The 20,697-nt window shown below is 33.6% G+C and overlaps 3 protein-coding genes across 5 annotated transcripts; 2 read left to right on the top strand and 1 right to left on the bottom strand.

The window, feature by feature from the left end:
• Window positions 1-1,914: 1,914 nt before the first annotated feature.
• LOC101221519 lies at window positions 1,915-5,565 on the top strand. Of its 3 annotated transcripts, none has more exons than XM_031888720.1 (4): window positions 1,915-2,173; window positions 3,044-3,463; window positions 4,188-4,441; window positions 5,233-5,565. In XM_031888720.1, exons 1-3 carry the CDS (start codon window positions 2,087-2,089, stop codon window positions 4,410-4,412), a joined length of 732 nt encoding a protein of 243 aa, XP_031744580.1. In that variant the 5' UTR covers window positions 1,915-2,086; the 3' UTR covers window positions 4,413-4,441; window positions 5,233-5,565. The 3 variants fall into 3 exon arrangements, with proteins under 3 accessions (XP_031744580.1, XP_031744581.1, XP_004137121.2); XM_004137073.3 differs by having other exon boundaries at window positions 1,916-2,173; window positions 5,177-5,565; XM_031888721.1 differs by lacking the exon at window positions 5,233-5,565 and having other exon boundaries at window positions 4,188-4,877.
• A 1,013-nt stretch (window positions 5,566-6,578) lies between these two features.
• LOC101221280 (far upstream element-binding protein 2) lies at window positions 6,579-12,398 on the top strand. Its single transcript, XM_004137072.3, has 7 exons — window positions 6,579-6,951; window positions 9,608-9,684; window positions 9,780-9,965; window positions 10,047-10,142; window positions 10,214-10,285; window positions 10,719-10,835; window positions 11,432-12,398. Exons 3-7 carry the CDS (start codon window positions 9,906-9,908, stop codon window positions 12,221-12,223), a joined length of 1,137 nt encoding a protein of 378 aa, XP_004137120.2. The 5' UTR covers window positions 6,579-6,951; window positions 9,608-9,684; window positions 9,780-9,905; the 3' UTR covers window positions 12,224-12,398.
• A 101-nt stretch (window positions 12,399-12,499) lies between these two features.
• LOC101209176 (serine/threonine-protein kinase SRK2E) lies at window positions 12,500-15,949 on the bottom strand. Its single transcript, XM_004136947.3, has 9 exons — window positions 15,235-15,949; window positions 14,374-14,448; window positions 14,195-14,296; window positions 14,052-14,105; window positions 13,841-13,933; window positions 13,498-13,590; window positions 13,270-13,374; window positions 13,089-13,187; window positions 12,500-13,016 (listed from the first exon to the last, which is right to left on the bottom strand). Exons 1-9 carry the CDS (start codon window positions 15,409-15,411, stop codon window positions 12,717-12,719), a joined length of 1,098 nt encoding a protein of 365 aa, XP_004136995.1. The 5' UTR covers window positions 15,412-15,949; the 3' UTR covers window positions 12,500-12,716.
• Between the last annotated feature and the right edge of the window lie 4,748 nt (window positions 15,950-20,697).

The following is a 20,697-nucleotide window of genomic DNA, read 5'->3' as shown; positions in this document are numbered from 1 at the left end:
TTTTTGGGCTAATTATCTAACACATGGATGAGTTAAACCTTTGTTGTGTTGCTAAAACATGAGCATAATTTTACGATATTTTTCTCATTCTCTGTTTAGTTTTGATTCTAAAAATAATAAAATCAACATTCACTATGTAGTAACTTAGTCTTTGCAATTTTAAAATATTTTCTTCTATCAACTTACTAACCCTAACCCTAACCCTAACCTACATGTATAACCATAAAATTATTAACAAAATCCACTTTTCAAGTGAAAACTTTGGTCTACTCTCCCAAAACAAATTTTTATATTTGTGTGGCCATTAACTATATTCATATTCTTTCGATCTTTAATTGAAAACTCGATAGAAATTTCCAACTTAGGCTATGTTACAAATGTTTTAAAGAATGGAGAGTAAAAAGCTGCCAATATTCTCAAAAGTACCTCTTGACATATGATCAATAATTGTTCTCATTTCTATTTGTGTTTGAAGATATATAAGATTCTTTCATTTTATTAATCACTTGTTTAAGTCACCTATTTTGATTTTTTTTGGAGGGTACAAAGTTTGAACTTTTGATCTCTCTTGACAACACATACCTTAATTAGTTTGAGCTTACTCTTAAATAAAAATTAAAATATCTTCTTGATCGATATATTCATAAATTGAAGTGGTCAAATGATATTAAACCGTAATCAATATTTTGAGATGCTTCTTTTTTTTTTTTTTTGCTAAGTTTAGTTTTATTTTGCGCTTCTTAACTCAAAACTTTGACCATTAGATAAATTTTATAAAAAATGAAAGAAAGTGGGATGATAATTATTTAATAGTAAGGCATTTGAGGGGTTTTTTTTGTTTTGTTTTTTGGAACTGAGAGATAATGCCTATAAGTATATTTATTTGGTTTTGAATTGGTTTGACTTTGAAATTGAAATGAAGTTTCATTTTGATGTCAATTATTATATTACTCGATTTGATGAATTCATTGAACTTGTTACATGAAAATTGATTTAGATGGATTCAAGTTGAGGGTAGAATATTCCAATTTTTATTTAGAGAAATATTTATGATTATTTATATGGTAGGTAGTAGTCAAAACTAGAACCGATGAAAATATTGTAATAATTTAGATGTAGGTTATGGTGTTTTATTTAAGAAAGAATATTGGTAAATGTAGGATGACATGTGGTTTGACATTTTTCTTTGAAATGTGATATTCCTATGCATGGGAAATTGGGAAGACACGTTTGTGGTTTGACATTCCCTTTGGAACCCATACTCCCCTTTTGTGGTTTAATTTGACATTTTCCTTTCTTATTAATTTTGGAGCCTAAGGAAGACTCATCACTCATTTGTGAGTTATTCATACACCTGCATGCATGGTCTATATATTTAAGAATTGTGTTGATTTTATCTAAAGAAAGCAAATAAAGAGTTCTTGGGTATTTAATTCCTGGATGGTGCTTCATTAAGTCATGCAAAATGTTACTAAAGTTGGAAAAGATAAAATGACTAGTTGTAATACAAAAAAAGGTTTGTTTTAATTTGATAAGGATGCTTTAAAAGAATGGAAATAGTAGAATAAAAGGGAATAGCAGGTGGGCCTCCCTAGAAGATTGGGCTCTTGGGCTTTGCTCATCATGTACTCCAAAGACGTAAACTCATATAACAAGTTTTTAAAAACTTGTTAGAGTTGCTTAGGACAATTTTCTTTCTTTCTTTTTCAATGACAATGCACATTGTTGCTCTAAGTTCTGTTAAAATTTAAACTTCAATCACTTGGATTATAGCAGACCCAATATTTGGAGACCCCATATTTTTCCAAAATGCAAAATCTATAAAATAGGATAATAAAATTGACTTTTAGTTTTGATGGTTTTTCTTTTAAAAAGTAATTTCGATTTAGTTTTAGCAATTCTTCCTTCCGTATTACCGTGGGGAGCCGGCAGCGTATTTGGGTCCCGTCATCTTAAACCCTTCTATCCAAGTTCAGGTTTTTCTTTCGCTGGAGCTCAGATTTTCTCATGTCTTATAGTGTCTGAGAAGAAACCCTCCTTCCAAAATTGTGTTTCCTCTATCAAAAGCTTCAATTGAGGTCCAGCTATGGCGACCCACCTGCTTTCTCCGCCCACCCACTTTCAAACTTCCATGAAACTGGCCCTTCACGCCCCGTTTCTTCTAGCTCCCAGTGTAAGCTCCACCACCCTTTTCTCTTTCTTTCTTTTCTGAAGTATCTTCTGTGAAGCTTGATTTTGTGGGTGGGATTTTAAGAGCTTGGTTTATAGTTTTCGAGAATGCATTTGTGTTGATGGAGTTAATTGGTAGTCGAGAAACGATGTTGATTGAATTTATGGAATAACCTTTATATGAATTTGTGGGTGATGGTGATTGGTGATTTCAAAACTCAATTTGAAGGAAAATAGTGTTGCTGTGAAGGAAAAGAGGTATAGACTTATCTATTTTAGCTTCTCATTGCCATGAAGGAAAGGAGAGACCATTCAAGAGGGAAGAATGCTGAAGACTGTGGTTATCATAAGGGTGCATCTATGTCTGAAATGCATATAGAATGATTAAGTTCATCCTAGCTTATTAGCTTGAACTTTTGAGTTTAGTCATTAGTGTTAATTGAACGTGATGATAATGTGGGGGCTCTCGTTCAAACTCATATCATGTTATTTCCTCTATATTCAGCATTAATGGCCTATGGATTGAACTTTCTGAATTGAATGAATATCCAGGTCTAAACTAGAAATGACTGAATTTGCTTTAGTTTGTCTTCTAATATTTGTGGGTGAAAGTGGTATTTTGGTCAATGGTGAACAGATATGCATCTTCTGCTTTTAAAATTTAGACTGTCAATTCTGTGATGGATTTGCATTCTGTTTAATGAATTTTTTTCAACTTTTTCTTGAGGCACCTTTTGCTTAGCCTGTTGCCTTTTCTTTTTCTAAATTTCTGTTTTTCAACATAACTGACGCATCCAAATTTATATGTCAAGACATTGTTGGTTGAGTCATGTTGTCTCGAGCAATTTGTTTACAAAAGTTATTCCTGTTGTAGCGACGGTCACCAGAATGCAGCCACGTAGTGAGTTTAAAACCACATAAAAGATTTCAGAATGCTGGATCAGTGGTCTCTTGTGCTACGAATATGACTGCAGGACAATCAGACGATTCAGGAAGGGTAAATTGGGATAGTTTGAAGAACAGGGTAAAACAGCTTTGGGAAAGTTCACCAGAGCCAGTGAAGTCTTTCCCTTGGAACGAGGCATTGGATAACTTCATCCAGCTTATTGCTGATCTCATCTTGACGGTTATCAAGTACTTGTTTGTACCATTACTCCTCGTTACCTCCCTTAGCGAGATGTCTTACTGTGCTCATGAAAAGAAGCTTCTTATTGTCCCATTTCTATTTATAATTGGCTTCTCCGCTGCTGAGGTCATGAGACAGACAGCTTTAAGTCTATCTCCAATTCTTAAGGTAAGATTTTAGTATCACCTCTCCATTATGTGTGAGACGTTAGTTGAATGGATTATTGACGAAGCATTCGTCTGATATCATCCATTTTAGTTCTGTTTTTATGTCATCCTTGTTGAGGCTTTGATAATAACATTTTCTACTATTTATGGATTAGGTAAATAATTCTTATATGCGGGTGAGGCAATTGAAAATCATTTTCCAATTATTAACCAAGTAAAATTGAAAATCATTTCAACTATCTGATGTTGCACTTGTTATTTCATTTCCTTATTGTTTTTTTAGTCAACTCCTCCATGTTCTTTTTTGTCTTTGTTGCATTTTTCATTTTGAACAATAGTCATTTTCGAAATGCTATTAGCTAGGAATGTTTGAACATGTTTTATTAGGCTTCCCGTTGATTATTTTTCTTTGGAACACACTCTAAAGCTTGCCCTCTAGTTGGAATACAATTTAAAGAGCTGTTTGAAATTCTTCATTGGCCTCTAATTTCTACTATCTACATTGTCTATGAGGATACTTTTCATCTTGGATGCCTTAACTGTAGTGGCAAGTAGGAATAATGATCTCTTGGGGGATTCAGTAGGTTTCTGAGGTTGTCTTATTAATCATGGATGAACTCCTTTTCTGAACATTTCGTAATTGTTCCTTTTATAATTGTTTCTTTCTAAAATAGAATGGCAAGTTAATAGTCTTTTCTATTATCCACCGTTTTCCTTTTTTCCAGGATCTAGAAGTACCTTGGCATTTGATCACAATTGCAATATTCTTCACTCTCATTAAACTGCCCGGCCCATCCTATCCATATTGGGGTCGCATATTCATTCCTCACTTGGCAAATGGAGGTTTGGTCAGAACTACATGGTCTATGTTTCTCTGGTTTAGAAGACCCCAAAAGACATCGATGTTGCTGAAGCATAACGAGAATCACCTGGATACGAAGAAGAATTAATTGAAATCGCATATAGAACAATGGACCAGGTATTACTACTAAGAGTAAAAGAAGAAAAAAAAAGTACTGTTGCTCAATGCTTGTTAGAGTCTAATTTCATTATCATGCCCATGTGAGGAATAATAATTATGACTTGGGTGCCTCAAATATTGAGGCCAGATTTAATAGTAGCTTTCTGATAGGATTCGTATTGGTAATAATCAATCTTATTAAGGTATCAAAGATATGTCAATAATTAGTTAGGAGAATTGTTTTCAGCAGGTGGGAAAAGTTACAGCGTAGAGGTGCAAATTGAGTGAGTTGGTTTAGGCTTGAGTGATCTCAATAGAGGGAGGGTCCAAGTACCGCAATTTTATTTTATTAACAACAATAATTTAGAGTTCAACATCACGTGTTAGAGGATATAAACCACTGACTGGGTAATTTATGCTTTAAGCAGTTGAACTATGCTTGGGTTAGTTGTAATTTTTTTTTTCTTTTTATATATTTCTATATCGTCTTTAAGTTTTGTTTGTGTTCTATCATTTTGTCCCTCGATAACTGGGTAACACGTGAATTTGTTGTCAAATAAGGTTCTTGGAATTGTAACAAATGCAAATTAAGGGACGAATCGATAGTTTTTGAAAAGGGGAAAATGGTTAAACAGAAACGGGATAATCATGACCATATTTGTATTGTTTTACATGTGTAATGAGATCCAATTATCTGGCATTAGCAGATGCATTTTGTTCAATGCATGAAACTTTACACTCTTGTCTATGTAGGATTTCGTGACATGCTTGTAATCCCCTTCTCTTTCAATCATCCTTGGCTTTGTTAGAATGAAGTGATCGATCGAGCAAACTGATCAATAGAGTCTTATAGCGTGAGACTGATTGTGCTTCATCAAAGGGATCATTTTCCTGATAAACAGTTCCTGATAAGCTTTAAATGAAACCCAATGTAATTCCAATTTTCTCAAAATTTTCTTTCTTTCATGTATGTAGTACAGAGAAAGTAGTGGAGGCTGGTTTTACACTTCAACTCCTTCCTAAACTTTAAGAAAATTAGTAAGGATGGCTTGTGAAAATAATTGTATAACAGCTCATTGTGGGGCGAGAGATTGAACGTTCAACCATTGATATAATGATCGGTATCATTATTTCCAAAGCTATGCCCTAATGGATCATGATCGGTGTTAATGTGATAGAACTTGAATATATAGAATGACAATTTTATAGCTTAGACCTAGATCTAAAACATTGAAGAACTCGATGTGAATGAGATAGCTAAAAAAATGGATCAAGAAAATTAAGAACATAATGCAATAATGAAAAGATATATCCGATCTAGAGCCAAAGCTCTGATACCAAATGATAAGAAACCTATGGGCATATGATCTAAGAACCATGTTAAACAATAAGACTCAAAGAACACAGCCCCTAAGAAATGCTAGATTCAAGTTACTTAGATGATCTAAGAAACCAAGGATCGGGCAAAGTTTTGAAACTTCCATCAACCCTCGATCTTTAAAGCACTCTACAAGCAAAACATATCAATCATCACTTGAATGATTCAAATATTCGTGCATTCTATCACAAGAACACACAAGACCAAAATTCTACGTTATAGAATTTTCAAATTTCATTCATCCAAATTCCTCTTCTTTAAGAAGAACGGGGAAATTACAACTTTATTTACACTAATTAAAATATGAAATGAAAAGTCACATTTAATTCTATGCATTTTCAACTACCATGGTAAATGAAAAGCACATAAATACACGGTTCCATTTAATATTATGACTTTTGGGTTGCTAAAATAACTCTTCAACTTCCAAGCGTCGCATCTCTTCAATTTCTTTATTTGATTCAATTATGATTTCTTGATCCATAAACATGGTCTAATGATTAAAAAAAATGATTGAAAGAATTTTGATTTCGGTGTATGGGTCAGCTTAGGTACACTGCAACAAAGTGAGGGGATAATGAAGATTTGGGTGGGAAGAGAATCCGGTAGAAAATGATTTAAAGAATTTTGTTTTTGTTTTGAGAAAGATTAGAAGATAAAATTTGAATATCAAAATACATAGACTATGGGGAATGGGTGGGTTGGAAATCAGTATAACAAGAATACAAAAAGAAAAAGAAAAAGAAAAAATGTGTAGAGATGATAGAAGAGAAGTTTGACTTCGAGGGAAAGACTTGGGAATCCATTTTGGTTTTAAAAAGCAAACTTAAAAAAGCCCTACCGCTACCCACCACCCTTCTTTAACAAACCCCTCCTCCATCCACTCCTCTCCCCTCCCCTCACCGCTATTTCCCTTCTCCAACACTTTATTCCCACCCCCATGAAAGACCACGACGACGCCGATGAGCTTCACTCCGACACTAACAAGCGCAAGCTCGAAGAGAATATTCAATTGGCCAAACAAAAAGCTCAGGAAATTGTTGCTAAGCTGGTCAGCAATGCCGAGTCCAAACGCCCTCGTTTTGAGTATGAACCCCCCGCTCCCGCCCTCCCCCTCAAAACCCACCATTATCCTCTTCCACATTTACCGGTAAGCTTCGAAAATATCTTCAATTCCTTTGCATCTAGGGTTTTTTTTTTTTTTTTTCCTTTTCTTTTCCTTTTAAAAGAAATTAGGTTAAGGTAATGTTCTGCTACTCCGTTTTGTTTTTATGCTCTTGAGTTTAATACTAGTTCTTCCTTTGACTTTCTTGTCGTTGGATTTAGACTATTTTGATAGTATAGAATTATGGTTAAGTTGGGTGTATGGATGAAAGATTTACTCGTTTCATTTGTTGGAGAAAATGGAATTGGAGTCGAGTCATTTTCTGAATCCAAAGGGTAACCTTTGTGATGGAAGTTTGAACAAGCTTTCTCACGGTCTATCAAATCTAATCTTGTTTTAACAATTTGTCATTTTTGGGTCACATCAATCCAGTCCAAAGGCTCAGAAATCATCTTTGTAGAGCATTATGGAGTTTGTAGCAATTGGTACCCCATGATGTTGGCATACTTCTTATTGTAATCTTTGGATATCTGCTGCTTTACTATGACAGTTGAGACGTTGATGAAAATGAATTTCTTTCTTTACGAGAACTTGTGCGTTGATGCAATTGAGAATTTCCCACGGCTTATGCAAAGATGTAGGTCCAAAAGATATTACCTAGGTCTTCTCCTTCCTCTGTTTTCCAACTAATAATGCATCCTTACAACCTGATCAAAGACAGTATTCTCTTTTCTGCCAAACAAAGAATTTACCTTTGAATTTTCACCTAACACATAGACGAGAAAAGGAGAATGGTTGAATAATTTAATGAAAAAACAAACTACAGCCCCCAGTAGGGTCACTGCTGCGAAGGCAAATATCCATTTTCACCGTTCTAAACTCAAACTCCTTAACCCACAAGAGAGCCATGTGATAGATGATTTTGCATAGAAGTCAATGATATAAATGGGGAAACATTAAGCAGAGGAGTCTATCCTAACCACTTATCCTCCTAATGTACGTTTCCTTTCCGTAGCCCATGGAACACTAATTTAGATAAGAGAGCTCATTGGAGCTTAATTCACATGAGGGGCTCAAGTTTTTTCGAGAACTGTCATCTGCTGCCATAGTTAAGTACTCAAGGGGGGGAGCAGGATAACGCCACCAAGTCGATTCAACCTTAGAGTCCATTTCAAGAATACAGGAGAGACAGCTCATGTCCTCAGAAAGTTTCCCTTGGCCAAGGCAAAAAGATAATTGGAGGATGTTCTTGTCCCAAGCAAGCGATTCCAATTTGACTATTTTGTAGGGGTGTTGATCAAACAGGCCAAAAACAGGCATTCAGATGGACAAGGACGGTGGCCTATTAAATCGGCAAAATTTGTTCTAGGTCCTCTCAAGAATGTTGAGAGCAACACCGAAGTGGATTCTCTCATTGTATCCCACATTTAGGTGAACCCAGCTCAAAAGCATTGACGCCATACATACATACAGTGCTCACGGAAAAATTAACCCATGCATGTGATCTCCATGCCACATCAAGCTTATTTTGTCAGAAAAGGAAGAACCTCTCTACACTGGTGCTCTTTAAGTTTTTTCTTTTGAAAATAACAGAGGATTGTTGTTTTGATCACTATAGAATGAGTTGTTTCAAATCCATTTCCCCCAACTTTGTAATTTTTATCAAATCATAGAAGGATGTGGAACATTTAGAATCCAAATTACTTCTTGTCGGAGTCTTTGTTCATAAACCTGATTGTAAGTTGTTTTCTTCATAAAGCACTCGCTCTTGCAATAAATAGGAGTGGCACTGCCTCAAATATGTGGCACCCTTTGTTTTGGGTAGTTAATGGAAGGAGCCCAAAGAATGACCTTTCCTGCTCTCCTTCTATTCAAACCAGTGCAATTTATGTACAAATACAAAAGAGAGTTAAAATTGCATCTTGCAGTGTCAATTTACGAGTAGGCGTTGGTACTTCATCTGTGAATGCTTTAGTTTACAATTGTCTTTCCATTCAACTACAGTTAAAACTTTTCATAATCGGTTTGTGGCCACAGTCAAAATGATCCTTAACACTAGGCTTATGGAGTTTTATGAAAAGAGTGAAACAGTACCACTGAATGACGAGATTAGGGGTGGGTAGATCAGGATGTTATAGAGCTAGGAAAGAAAATTTGTTCTTGACAACTTCATGTAGTTTAGACAAGGAATATCTGTTTCTTTATTCAACAACAAAAGCATAGTAGTTTAAAAAATAATGTAAATGACTCTTCAATTTGAGGCTGTATGGTCTACAGTCTCTCTGTGTTTGTCATTGAAAATTCATTATTTCTTTCCTTTTCTTCTATGTTTGTTTGTCCACATTAATGGGTTGTGTAACTCTTCTTTGAACTGATTATATTTATTGCCTGTTACTTGAGATTCCTTTTGGCATGTTTAATTTGGTTAATAATTCTTACTCTACTAGCTTGTTTCCTTTTTCAAAAATAATTCTTATTCTACCAATCGTGAAGTAGATGTAGATGTTCATTTATTTTCATACTCAAATCACTCTGCTTCATGTCTTGTTTCCTTCTTGCATTAAGATCTGTAACATGCTTTGGAATCCTTGAGATTCACACTGTTTTTTGTATTCTTTAAATACTGAACGTGTGTTACACTTTCTATTGAAAAGAAACACAAATTTGTCATGCTAGATTTTGCTAACTTTCAAGTGTTTAGTTTCTTCTGGTACTCAAGCAGGTCCATATCATGGTTTTCAAACCACAAGTAAGAAAATAAATATTCCAAATATTAAGGTACTTAGTTTTGCCACATTGTTTTCAGATAGATTACCATTTGCCTACTGCTGACAATTGTGATTTCCGCCCCCCACCCAAAAATCTGTTTGTAGGTTGGATTGATTATCGGGAAAGGAGGAGAAACAATCAAATACCTTCAACTTCAATCAGGTGCTAAGATTCAGATCACCAGAGATTTTGAAGCTGATCCACAGTCTTTAACTAGAGATGTTGAATTAATGGGCACTTCGGAACAAGTTAGCAGGGCAGAACAGCTTATCAATGAAGTGATTGCGGAGGTAAAGCACTGATTAGAATGCTATCTTTGTCAACTTTTGTGTTCAAGATGTGAAGCTAATTTAGGCACCTTTATGTAACAGGCAGATTCAGGGGGTTCTGCCTCAACCACTAATCAGGCAATTAACTCAAGTCAACCTGGAGTTGAGCAGTTTGTAATGAAGATTCCTAATAATAAGGTAGTTGCTTTCGTTGTGTTTTATCTACCCTTGAAAGTAAAGCTAATGTTATGTAATGATTTTGTTTATAGGTTGCACTTGTCATTGGAAAGGGAGGTGAAACTATAAAGAGCATACAGAGCAAGTCAGCTGCTCGTGTTCAGGTATTGTATTATCTAACTTGGGTGAACTAGATACAATTGCACTGTTCCCAATGCCTAACAAAAACAGCCAAGAGCCTCTAAAATTAGCAAAGAGAAGGAATACTACCGTTTGAATCTGTTTAGTATTGTTAGATTTGTAACCTTGACATGTCTGAATTGTTTGAAGTCACATATTCTTTGCCTTCTTTTCTCACTTCAGCTTTGTGTATTTGAAAAAAAATCGTTCACTTAAAGGAAAAGAAAGATCTCCATTTCATCATTACAACATCTTAGTATCCTTAGCTTTGTTTATCCCCCCACCCAGACGGGTTTGTATTTGAAAAAAAAGATAAGAAAATTACTTTGTTGTCTTAGCGCCCTTATGATAATATTATATGCCTCTTCACCATTCACATTGTACTCTTAATCTGGAATGCTAATAATCATTTTACAGATTATCCCTTTGCACCTCCCTCCTGGAGATACATCGACAGAGAGAAGTGTTTATATTAATGGGCTTAAGGAGCAGATTGAGTCAGCCAAAGAGTTGATCAACGAAGTCATAAGCGGGGTAAGTTATCACTCATCACGTACCTCTGTTGCCTTCGCATGTTTTTTTTTATAAGGGAGAATGGTTTCCTTTCCTAACTCCTAACTCCTAACTTTCTAAATGTATCATTAGGAAATGACATCTAAACCATCAAATTTCTTCTAAACTATGCCATTGTTTTTTTTTTTTTCTCGCTTTACTAATTTCCCGCTGATGTTTCTTTGGTTTGTTTACTTATATTATCGTGTCTGATGCCTGATTGAAAATCTGAAATGTGCATGGCAACCCGTAGTATTCCTCTCCACTTTTGGTGTAATTAATTTAAAAGCAATATTTTTGCATAATTTATTTAGTACTTGTAATTAATGAATCTACTTATCTGTGGAATTTTCTTGCCAAGCTGGTCTATCTTTTTAATAATGTGTGAATTAAACCTGACTTTCCAAGTTGGTAGGACAAGCACTGTGTCAGTTAAACTTTAACTACAAATTGTTCTTGTATTCCTCGTTGAAAGGATCAGAATTTTTATAATTTTCTTAAGAGATTGGCATACACTTGGATAGAGTGCAAGATTTTGAATATTGATTATCTTTTAAGTCATATACCCGTATCTGCAGAAACGTCTGGTATCCGAAACTACTAGCTATGCACAACCAACTTACCCTTCTACCAACAATTGGTCTCAAGCTGGACAACAACCTCCATTGCAGCAGCAACAACCTCAATATGGTTATGCAGCAGGAACCTATCCCCCGCCTCAGGGGCCACCATATTATAGCACCTACCCAGCTCAAGTAGCAAGCTGGGATCAATCGAATCAATCAACCGTCCAGCCATCAGACCAAAGTACAGGATATAATTACTATGGCCAACAGTCTCAGGTTGGGTCAGCTCCTCCTCAGTTTCATGACTATAGCTATGGTCAGCCAGCCTCAAGTGGCACTCATGGTTATGATCAAAGCTACTCCCAACAGGCACCAAGTTATGGGCAGATTCCACCAAGTTATGATCAACAAAACATGTACCTTAATTCAGGAAGTGCACCATCTGCTTTGCCATCATCAAATGGAACCTCTGAAGGTACATATCCTACTGCAGCATACCAAGCTTCCACTGGGTACTGGACTTACCAGACGACGGACCAGACCCAATCGCTTCCTCAGACAGGAAATGACCAGTCTGGGTCTTATCAAACCGTTAGTGGGGGACATGCGCAACCTCCTGTGTATGGGCAAAGTGTGTACCCTCCTCCACCAGGTGTGTATTCAGCTCCGGCTCCTCCTCCTCCAGAGATGGTGGCTCCAACCCAGTCACAACCACCATCAGTTGAAACATCTGAAGATGGAAATTCGAACAGTGGGCAAAACCTAGCTCCTACTGTCCAGGAAAATGCCAATTCAGAAAGCTGACCGTGGAGTGGATATCGCGTGTAGTTTATCAAAAGCTATTTTTGTTCTTTCGTGCATTTTTTACAACTGATATATATAACATACTTTGATAGCGATTTTAGAACCTCTAATGAATTTCACTTGTCAAAGTGGGAATTTACTATGTTACCTAATCATATTATTGGATGCAGATTATGAAAACAGAGGATTGACAAAGCAGTTCAAATATTTTCTACAGAAAAATTTACAACGGTAGAGGATGAAGTGTGCATCTATGGGGTTGATAGACAAATTATACAGAGAAAGCACTTATAAAAGGTGATCAATAAAACCCCAAACCAAGGAAAAGCTAATATATATATAGGAACAGATGGATTCACTGACTCAGTTCACGGTTCACAATTCTATTGATAAACCTCTCTATACTATGGTCTTGAGATCTCTTCAGTCTTCATCGTCCAAGTGTATTCTACAAATGTGTGTTTTAGTTTGTCCTTTTCAATCCTATCAACAATTACATTGCATAAACAACTTCTCCACTGCTGTCGATATCGAGGTCAAGATCAGCATCGCTCTCTTCATCGTCTTCCATGTCATCATCGATGTCAAGGCTGCCGGTAAGGTATTGGTTGAGACTCTGTGTCCCTGCAGCAGGAAGCCCAGCTTCAGCTATTATCTGCATGATCTCTTCACTGGTTTGCATTGGTTGATCGGGCTCTTCGTATTGGCTGTTTATTGTGTTTTCATCTACAAGGTCGGCTGGAAGATTCTTCAGAAACCACTCATGATTCCTTATCTCCGGAATTGTAATCCTCTATCCCAGATGATTTTAGTTAACATCAAATCATATCAACAAAGGATTGTTGACAAGAATCTAGAGTCTAACCTTAGTTGGGTCGGCAACAAAAATCCTAGAGATCAGATGGCGGCACTCGGGAGAGATAAGAACGTAATCGGGAATTGAGTATTGTACATTTAGGATTCTCTGCATTAAACAATCAAATCTTTTAGCAAGAAAAATATTGGACCTGGAACTACAAATGCGGTAGGTTTAACCCCTATATTACCTGAATTGTTTTTCGAAAGTTTTTTGGGTCCTCAGGGTCCTCAAAGGGGTATGCACCGACCAACATGACGTATAAGGTCACCCCACACGACCACACATCTGCAATCTGCGAAATGCACAGTCGGTGGACCCAAAAAAGAGAAATAATCTCAACCTTAAAAAACATCACAAGATAGAATGGGCATATTAATACAAATGTGTGTATATATAATTATCTTATAACATTTACCTTGCCATCATACTCTTTCTTAAGCAACACCTCAGGAGCAATATATGCAGGGGTCCCAACCGTTGATTTTGGCTGTGAATGCAGCACAGAAGACTGAAAGGAAAACACCAAATCAGAATGTGCAAGCAAAAGAAGATAGAACTAGATATAAATACAGTTGAACCAATTAAATTTTCTATTCGACAATGAACGGATCAGATCAAGTAAAACAGACAATGTGTAGTTGAATAGTTTATTACTCTAAAAAATTTAGTCCCTACAAGATGGGTCATCGTAATTATCTAACATAATTCAAGATTACGGAAGCATTTGTAGAGCTGAAACGCAAGAAGCCAGGTCTTACCTTTGAGTATCCAAAATCACAAATCTTCAAACGAGGAGCAGGACTTCCATCCAGCAACGTATTCTCCAATTTCAAATCACGATGACATACTTGCTGCAAAACATGTGTAAAAATTAACAATTACTTAAATTCTTGTGTTTCTAGCAATGACTTGTGCTTCTGGGGGCAAAAAGGAAATGATAAAAGCCACTAATATAAATTATTTACATACCATTGCATGACAATAGCTAACACCAGATATAAGTTGTTGGAAGAAGAAACGTGCCTGCAGATCAGTATAACATAAACAATCAGATGACGATGGTGTGGGAGGATCTAAATCAAGAATTTTAATGCACCTAAAAGAAATCAAACCTCATCCTCGCTGAACCGTCCAGCATTGCAGATCCGTTCAAAGAGCTCTCCACCAGATGCATATTCCATTACAATTGCAAGATGAGTTGGGGTCAAGATCACCTGTTTCCATGCCATAAATTAGATGAAAACATTCTGCCTGGATTAGGATAAAAGCAAAATTAAATAATAAAGCAAACCTCTTTGAATCTGACAATGTTAGGATGTCTTAAAGATCTGTGGTTTATTATCTCTCGCTTCACATTTGCATCTATCTGTCAAATGCAATGGAGCTGGTAAATACTATTAAACCGCCATTTGATGAAGTATTCTGACTAAAGTAATTAAATATTGTAACATGTTGTCACTAAACTAACCATGTTGCAAGCACTTCTTTTCACCCCTAAATAGAATGTCTTGATCGTTTTTTTATTATCTCTTCACATTAAATTCAAGTAATTAAAACTAAATTTATAGATTTTGTGTACAAGGCAACCCTCAAATAACATGAGCATAACTCAATGATTAACCCATTTCCTGACCTCCACATGTGGTGTAATAAACTAAATAATAATTTATACTCCATAGAATGTCTTGAAATTCATAATACACTAATATTTGTTAAATTATCAAAATTTTATATCAAGTATATGGCATTTCCATGTTCTCTATCATAACAATTTTTTTGTCACACTAAATATCATAACCCGTATAAATTCATAGTGACTGATGGCAATAATAAAAACTTAAAAAACTAGAAATTAAATTGAAGAACATCACAAACGAATTATTTGTAATTGATAAGAAACAAAATTCTAAGGTGTGAATAACTCTATATTTTCTCTCAAATCAACAAGAAAAAAAGAAAACCATCTTCAACCGACTCTAGAAATCGAAAACACAAGAAACATACAAAAATGTATACTATCAGAAGCAGATTCACAATAGTTCAAACTAACTCACGAAAATCAAAGAAAATTGAAACAATCCCCACTTAAAATTCAAAGAATTGGCAGAAATAAACATAATAATGTAGCAATGACAGTTACCAGCTGACTAACCTTCTCACCTCTCTCGATGTACTTGACGGCAACGAGCTCTCCAGTTTGCTTATCCCTCATCAATCTAGCAATACCGAAGTTTCCAGAGCCAATGTCGCGCACAAGCTCATAACGATCGCTATCGTGCATGATGGGAATGTCCATTCCTGGTCCAACAGTAAGTGCGGAGCGATCCATTTGTTGTGAGAATTATATGAATCCGCTTCGTGGGAAAGAAATTCCCGAAGCAGTACGTAAAGAAAAGGGAAAATCGAGAAGGAAGAAGAAACTGATTGATGTTGTGGCGAGAGGAGAGCCAGTGAAATGTGGGAGTGGGGGAAGGGGGAAAGAACAGAGCACGTGAAAGTTTACCAAACTTCACTGCCTTTAATTTATCAGCAAAGCAACAAAGAGAAATTTATTTGTAAGATCACACACTGAGAAATTCCTTTATCATCTGTCTACTTGGAGTAAAAATCAAATCGGGGTTTCTAGGGTTTCTAAAAAGAGGCGGTGGATTGATTGATTGATTGATCGATTGATGATGATGATCAGAGCTCGTGAATCGAATTGAAAATTTTCTTTCTCTTTCTCTTTCTCTTTCTCTTTCTATTTCTGTGGTTTTTCTTTTAGCTCCAAAAGCTTTCTTCTCAGCATTGGGAATTGGACAGATTTTTCTTTTTAACTACAAATTTTAGTGGGGAGGAAGAAGATGATGAAATGATGATGATGACGATGTTCTTATTTTTATCCTCTCAAAGTCAGTGAAACCCAAACACCTAAAATGACTTAACCACCCTCCTCCTTCTTTTTCTTTATATTATTTATGGGCCTAGTTGGGCCCATCCAAATAAATGGCTTTGTCTAAGTAAGTAGTTCGGGCTTTTATGGGCTTGGGTCCATCCAAAGTAAGAATTCAGTCGCTCAACTTCCTTTCTAAATAGTATTAATTGTAACAACAAATTACTCAGTTTTAGGTTTTGCTTTTAATTAATAGAAAACTTTTGTTAAATATATTATCAATCAAAACTATTTTATATTATACTTCGAAACAAATTAATAATTAAGTCATTGACATTAAATAGTTATATACATTGAACTATGTTATTGTTTTTGTTTCCACTTGTTAATAGGCTCTTTATTTAGAAATTTAAATGCATTATTCATAACATAAAAGTTGATTTTCAAACTAAAATCTTCTTATTTTCAAAGAATAATATAATATAAGTAAAACATTGGATTATTTCAAGCAAACACACAGCCAACAGCTAAATAAAATCAAACCTAAAAATGTCCAATCTTCTAACCTTTTATGTTCACATATGACAAAAAAATTTGTTAACTTGTATCCTCTTTATGATCGTCACAATGACTATGAAGAGAAACATATATTTATATTGAGTTGCAACTGGCCAATTTTTTACACAATAATACGTATATATGTATATAGCTCATTTATATACATACTCTTACTTAGAAAATGAAAGAGTTCATCAATTCAAGAATTTAGTTCAACTGACATCGACATGTATAGAGAATCCATAGGTCTTTTTGTTCAAAATTTCATCCTTCATTTTTATTTACTCTTTTAATAATTATTGTTTAAAAGATAAATTTATTTTGAGTGATCGTGAAATACTATAATTTTTTAAGTGAAAGTGTGAAATTAATAATTTTATTTGTAGAGTCAATTGGGCCACTCTAATAGCATGATATGAAAAATTAATAATTTAATCAAATCGACTTGAGTGAAATATAAAAAATTAGTTGATGATTATATTTCTTCAAATATTCCATGGGAATATATTATTAGCATGGATCGTATCACAAGGAAAAATCACATGTCAAATAGTGTAGAGTGATGCATGTAGTCAATCACTTTTTTTACTAAGAAACATAACAAACATTTTGTAAGGATTAGACATTTTGGTACCCTAAAGTTCCTTTTAATAATGTGATATGAGTGTGGGTAACATGTCCTTCATCATTGAAAAGTGAAAAAGGAGAGTTTTTTTTAAACCCAATTTTAAATTAGTGAACCTAATTATATTCAATCTTTTTTTCTTTTCAAAATTTAAAAAAACTAATGTGACTAATTTATTCATTCTAGTTTTTCTATTCAATATAAATGAAAAGAGTTCTTTATATATACATCATTAACCTATTGGTGAAATGACATAAAATAAATAAATATATATTGCATTTGTAGAACGAAAATTTTAAAAATATTTTCATTTCATAGAATAGTTATTGAGTTATACTAACTTTAACGTATGTTTAATTTTTTTTTCAATCATGTTAGATATATAAAAAGAAAAGTTGAATGAAAATAATTATAAGAGTAGATGATCATACGTAGCTATGTTCGAAAAATTGTTGAGTGATCAACTCAACTAATACTCGTGAAAGCGTGGCAGAAGATTGTTAAATGTATTTGTATACACATGATTCCACACTTTTGCACTTTTTTTCCTTAAATTCTTTAGAATTGACCAAAAAAGTGAAAGGGTTGAACAACTCAAAGGTCATTGCATTCCCTTTTGAATGGCTCAAAGAGTAATTTGTTAAAATATTGCTCTCATCATGGGTCAAATAGTGTACATAAGATTCTTCAATAGCTTTTTCTTCCTATCCCCACCATTAATTAAGCACCAAAAGCAAAAAAAAAAAAAAAAAGACTAATTAAAATGTCTCATTTCATATTTATATATTAATTAGTTGTTTTTTAATATATACTTTACTCTCCATATTATAATATTTCAATATCCCATGTCTATTAAAAGTATGTGAAGTTCTCAAATTCAAGTTGAGAATGTTAAACTATGAAAATGTAATGAAAAATGTTTTACAAATTAGCATAAGTTTAATTAATGGTATTTGGAGTGGAAATGTACAAAATTAGGGTGTAGTTAATGTCACTCAAACTCAAAAAAAAGCTCTCATGTAATAAAAAAAACAGGAACATATCTCCTTTACGTTTTTTGTGCTAGACAATTTTATTGGTTTTTTACCATTAATAAAATATATAAATGATTGTTTAAAATGAGGAGGAATTGTCCTAAATAGCAAAAAAGAAGATCAAGAATTTAATGAATTATCAATAGTTTCTTTGCTATATTTGATTGAAAAAGTACTTCACTTCAAATTGTTATGGATAATAAAAAATAATAATAAAACTATTTACAAATTTAACCAAAAAAAATTGTGGTTTTGGTTCCTATAGTTTTTGGAATTTATTCTCCTAATATTTTTGTAATAAAAATTTATTTTAGTGTTGTAGCTAAGTTTATTAATTATAATTATAGTTAATATTTAAGTATAATTATCAATTAACATTAACTAATCAATAAGTTAACGATAATATAACTTCAATCATAACCAAATTATGTTTACAACTTGTTTAAGTAAACATCATAAAAAAAATTAAATAATCTTGCGATTAGACTTATTTTGATTGTTCAATTAACATAATCACACTGTCATCGTATGTACGATATTAAAAAAGACATACAATATTAGAAAAGATATAGTGAGAAAGCGCCTTTTCTTTCTATCTTTCTGAAGTTGTCTAGTGCTATGGAGTCAGGCTTCACAAGGAAAAAAGAGTTCCTTTGTTTTTTTTTTATTTTGTAAGCCCTATTCTTTTATTTAAACTTTATTTGTAACCTTTTGGATTATTGCCACCAATAACAATATTTCGAGTGAAAAAAACATACTTAAAATATATACTTATATCCTTTCTAAAAAGAATAAAATCCGCTCTAGGGTATATAAGCTCTCATCTCTAAGCATGCAATGAAATAACCGTAGACAACTTTATTTGTAAATAATGTGCATAGTTAATCAATAATTAATCGTGTAGGCCAGACAGGGTCGACATCCTCATTCTCATTTATTCTTGGTATAATTTAGGATTAAATGGACCTTTATAAATTTTGAATCATTGATTATGAATCAACAAACATAACTTAAATTCATTAGTCATTGCTATCTATTTTTTATATGAAAAAAAGAAGTATTACAAAAATAATCTACTAACCGAGCAAAAGAGCTGAAATGAATCGAAAATAAAAACGAGCAATGAAGCATTTGCTTTTAAAATAAAATTGACAAGAGAATCTTAAAGTAGAAAGCATCCAACAAGATTGTTGTGTAATGTCAAACAAATCCATCCAAAATGTGCTTCTACATGTTTTTTCTTTTTTTTTTTTAAAGAAAAAATGCAATTTTATCATCAAAAAGTTCAAAATAAAAAATAAAAAACATTTTTAGGTCTCTAAAGCTCTAGTTTGTATTGTTTTTTCTTTTCAAATTTGCACCTAATCCTAAATTTAAATGTTAGTAGTTCTATTGGTTATTACTTATTAAATTTAAAAAATACATCTCATTACAAAATTTAAGTCCATGACACAAATTGCAACAATATTAGATACAAGAATGGAATGATATAATATATTGGACTATAATTAGATCATAAAAGGTATATAGACCAAGAATTTAATTTTGTTTATAATAAAAGAGAAAAACAAGGAGTAGAAAAGGTGGGAGAGAAAGAGAGTAGGAGTGGGTGGGGCAAAGAAGGAATATAATTGGGGAGTGTGAGAGTGTGAATAGAAAAGAAAGGAAAAAGAACAAGAAATGGTGTGGTTTTGGAGTAGTCAAAGACAGCATCTTGGACACCGACTCAGGTTTCTAGCTGACATTATCTCTCCCCTACCAAAACAAATTCTCTTTCAAATCCAATCCTATTTCGGTAGGTTTTTTATTCATGTAATGCCCTTATTTTAGTTTGGAGATTTTAACTTCAAATATAGACTAGTTGAATTATACTTTAATTACATGTCTATTCGCCATCTTAAAAATGTTGTAATAGAAAACAATACCAACATTCATTATTTAAAAATTTTATTTGTTATATATTATATTATGTTTTACAATTAATTTTTAGTATACAAAAACTCATGACACAGCTGTAATTGTAATTACTAAATAATATGATCACATACACAAACAAAAATCCACCAACAAAATCCTCAAAATTAAATACATGCAAATAAATAAATCAAACCTAGTTACAACTACAAAGTATGAAACTTAACCAAATGAACTAATAATCATAAACAAACCATCGTTTTCAAATGGATTGAAATAATTTTGCATTTAAATTATTAAAAAAACACATAACTTGAGGTTGGGTTTAGGAATCCCTTTGGAAGCAGAAGATTCCCTTGGAAATTTGGAATGAAAAAATTGCACAACCAACAAATAAGAATCTTCACACTAAAAAGACAGGTTGTAAATTTCAAAGTAGGCATAAAATATTAGAGTCAATTAACAAAATAAAATAAACAATAGAGGTGAAATAGAAAATGTGATGCTCATAAATTATAATTAATTTGATGTGGGAATCTCAATGAACTTTACTCTCAAAATGGTAAATTCCAATTTGGTGGGCTTGCATTAAGAAAGTTATATATATTAAAA

The sequence above is a fragment of the Cucumis sativus genome, chromosome 7 (genome assembly GCF_000004075.3).
Source record: "Cucumis sativus cultivar 9930 chromosome 7, Cucumber_9930_V3, whole genome shotgun sequence".
In the NCBI taxonomy this organism is placed as follows: Eukaryota; Viridiplantae; Streptophyta; class Magnoliopsida; order Cucurbitales; family Cucurbitaceae; genus Cucumis; species Cucumis sativus.
This window is presented reverse-complemented; position numbering and strand designations above follow the sequence as displayed.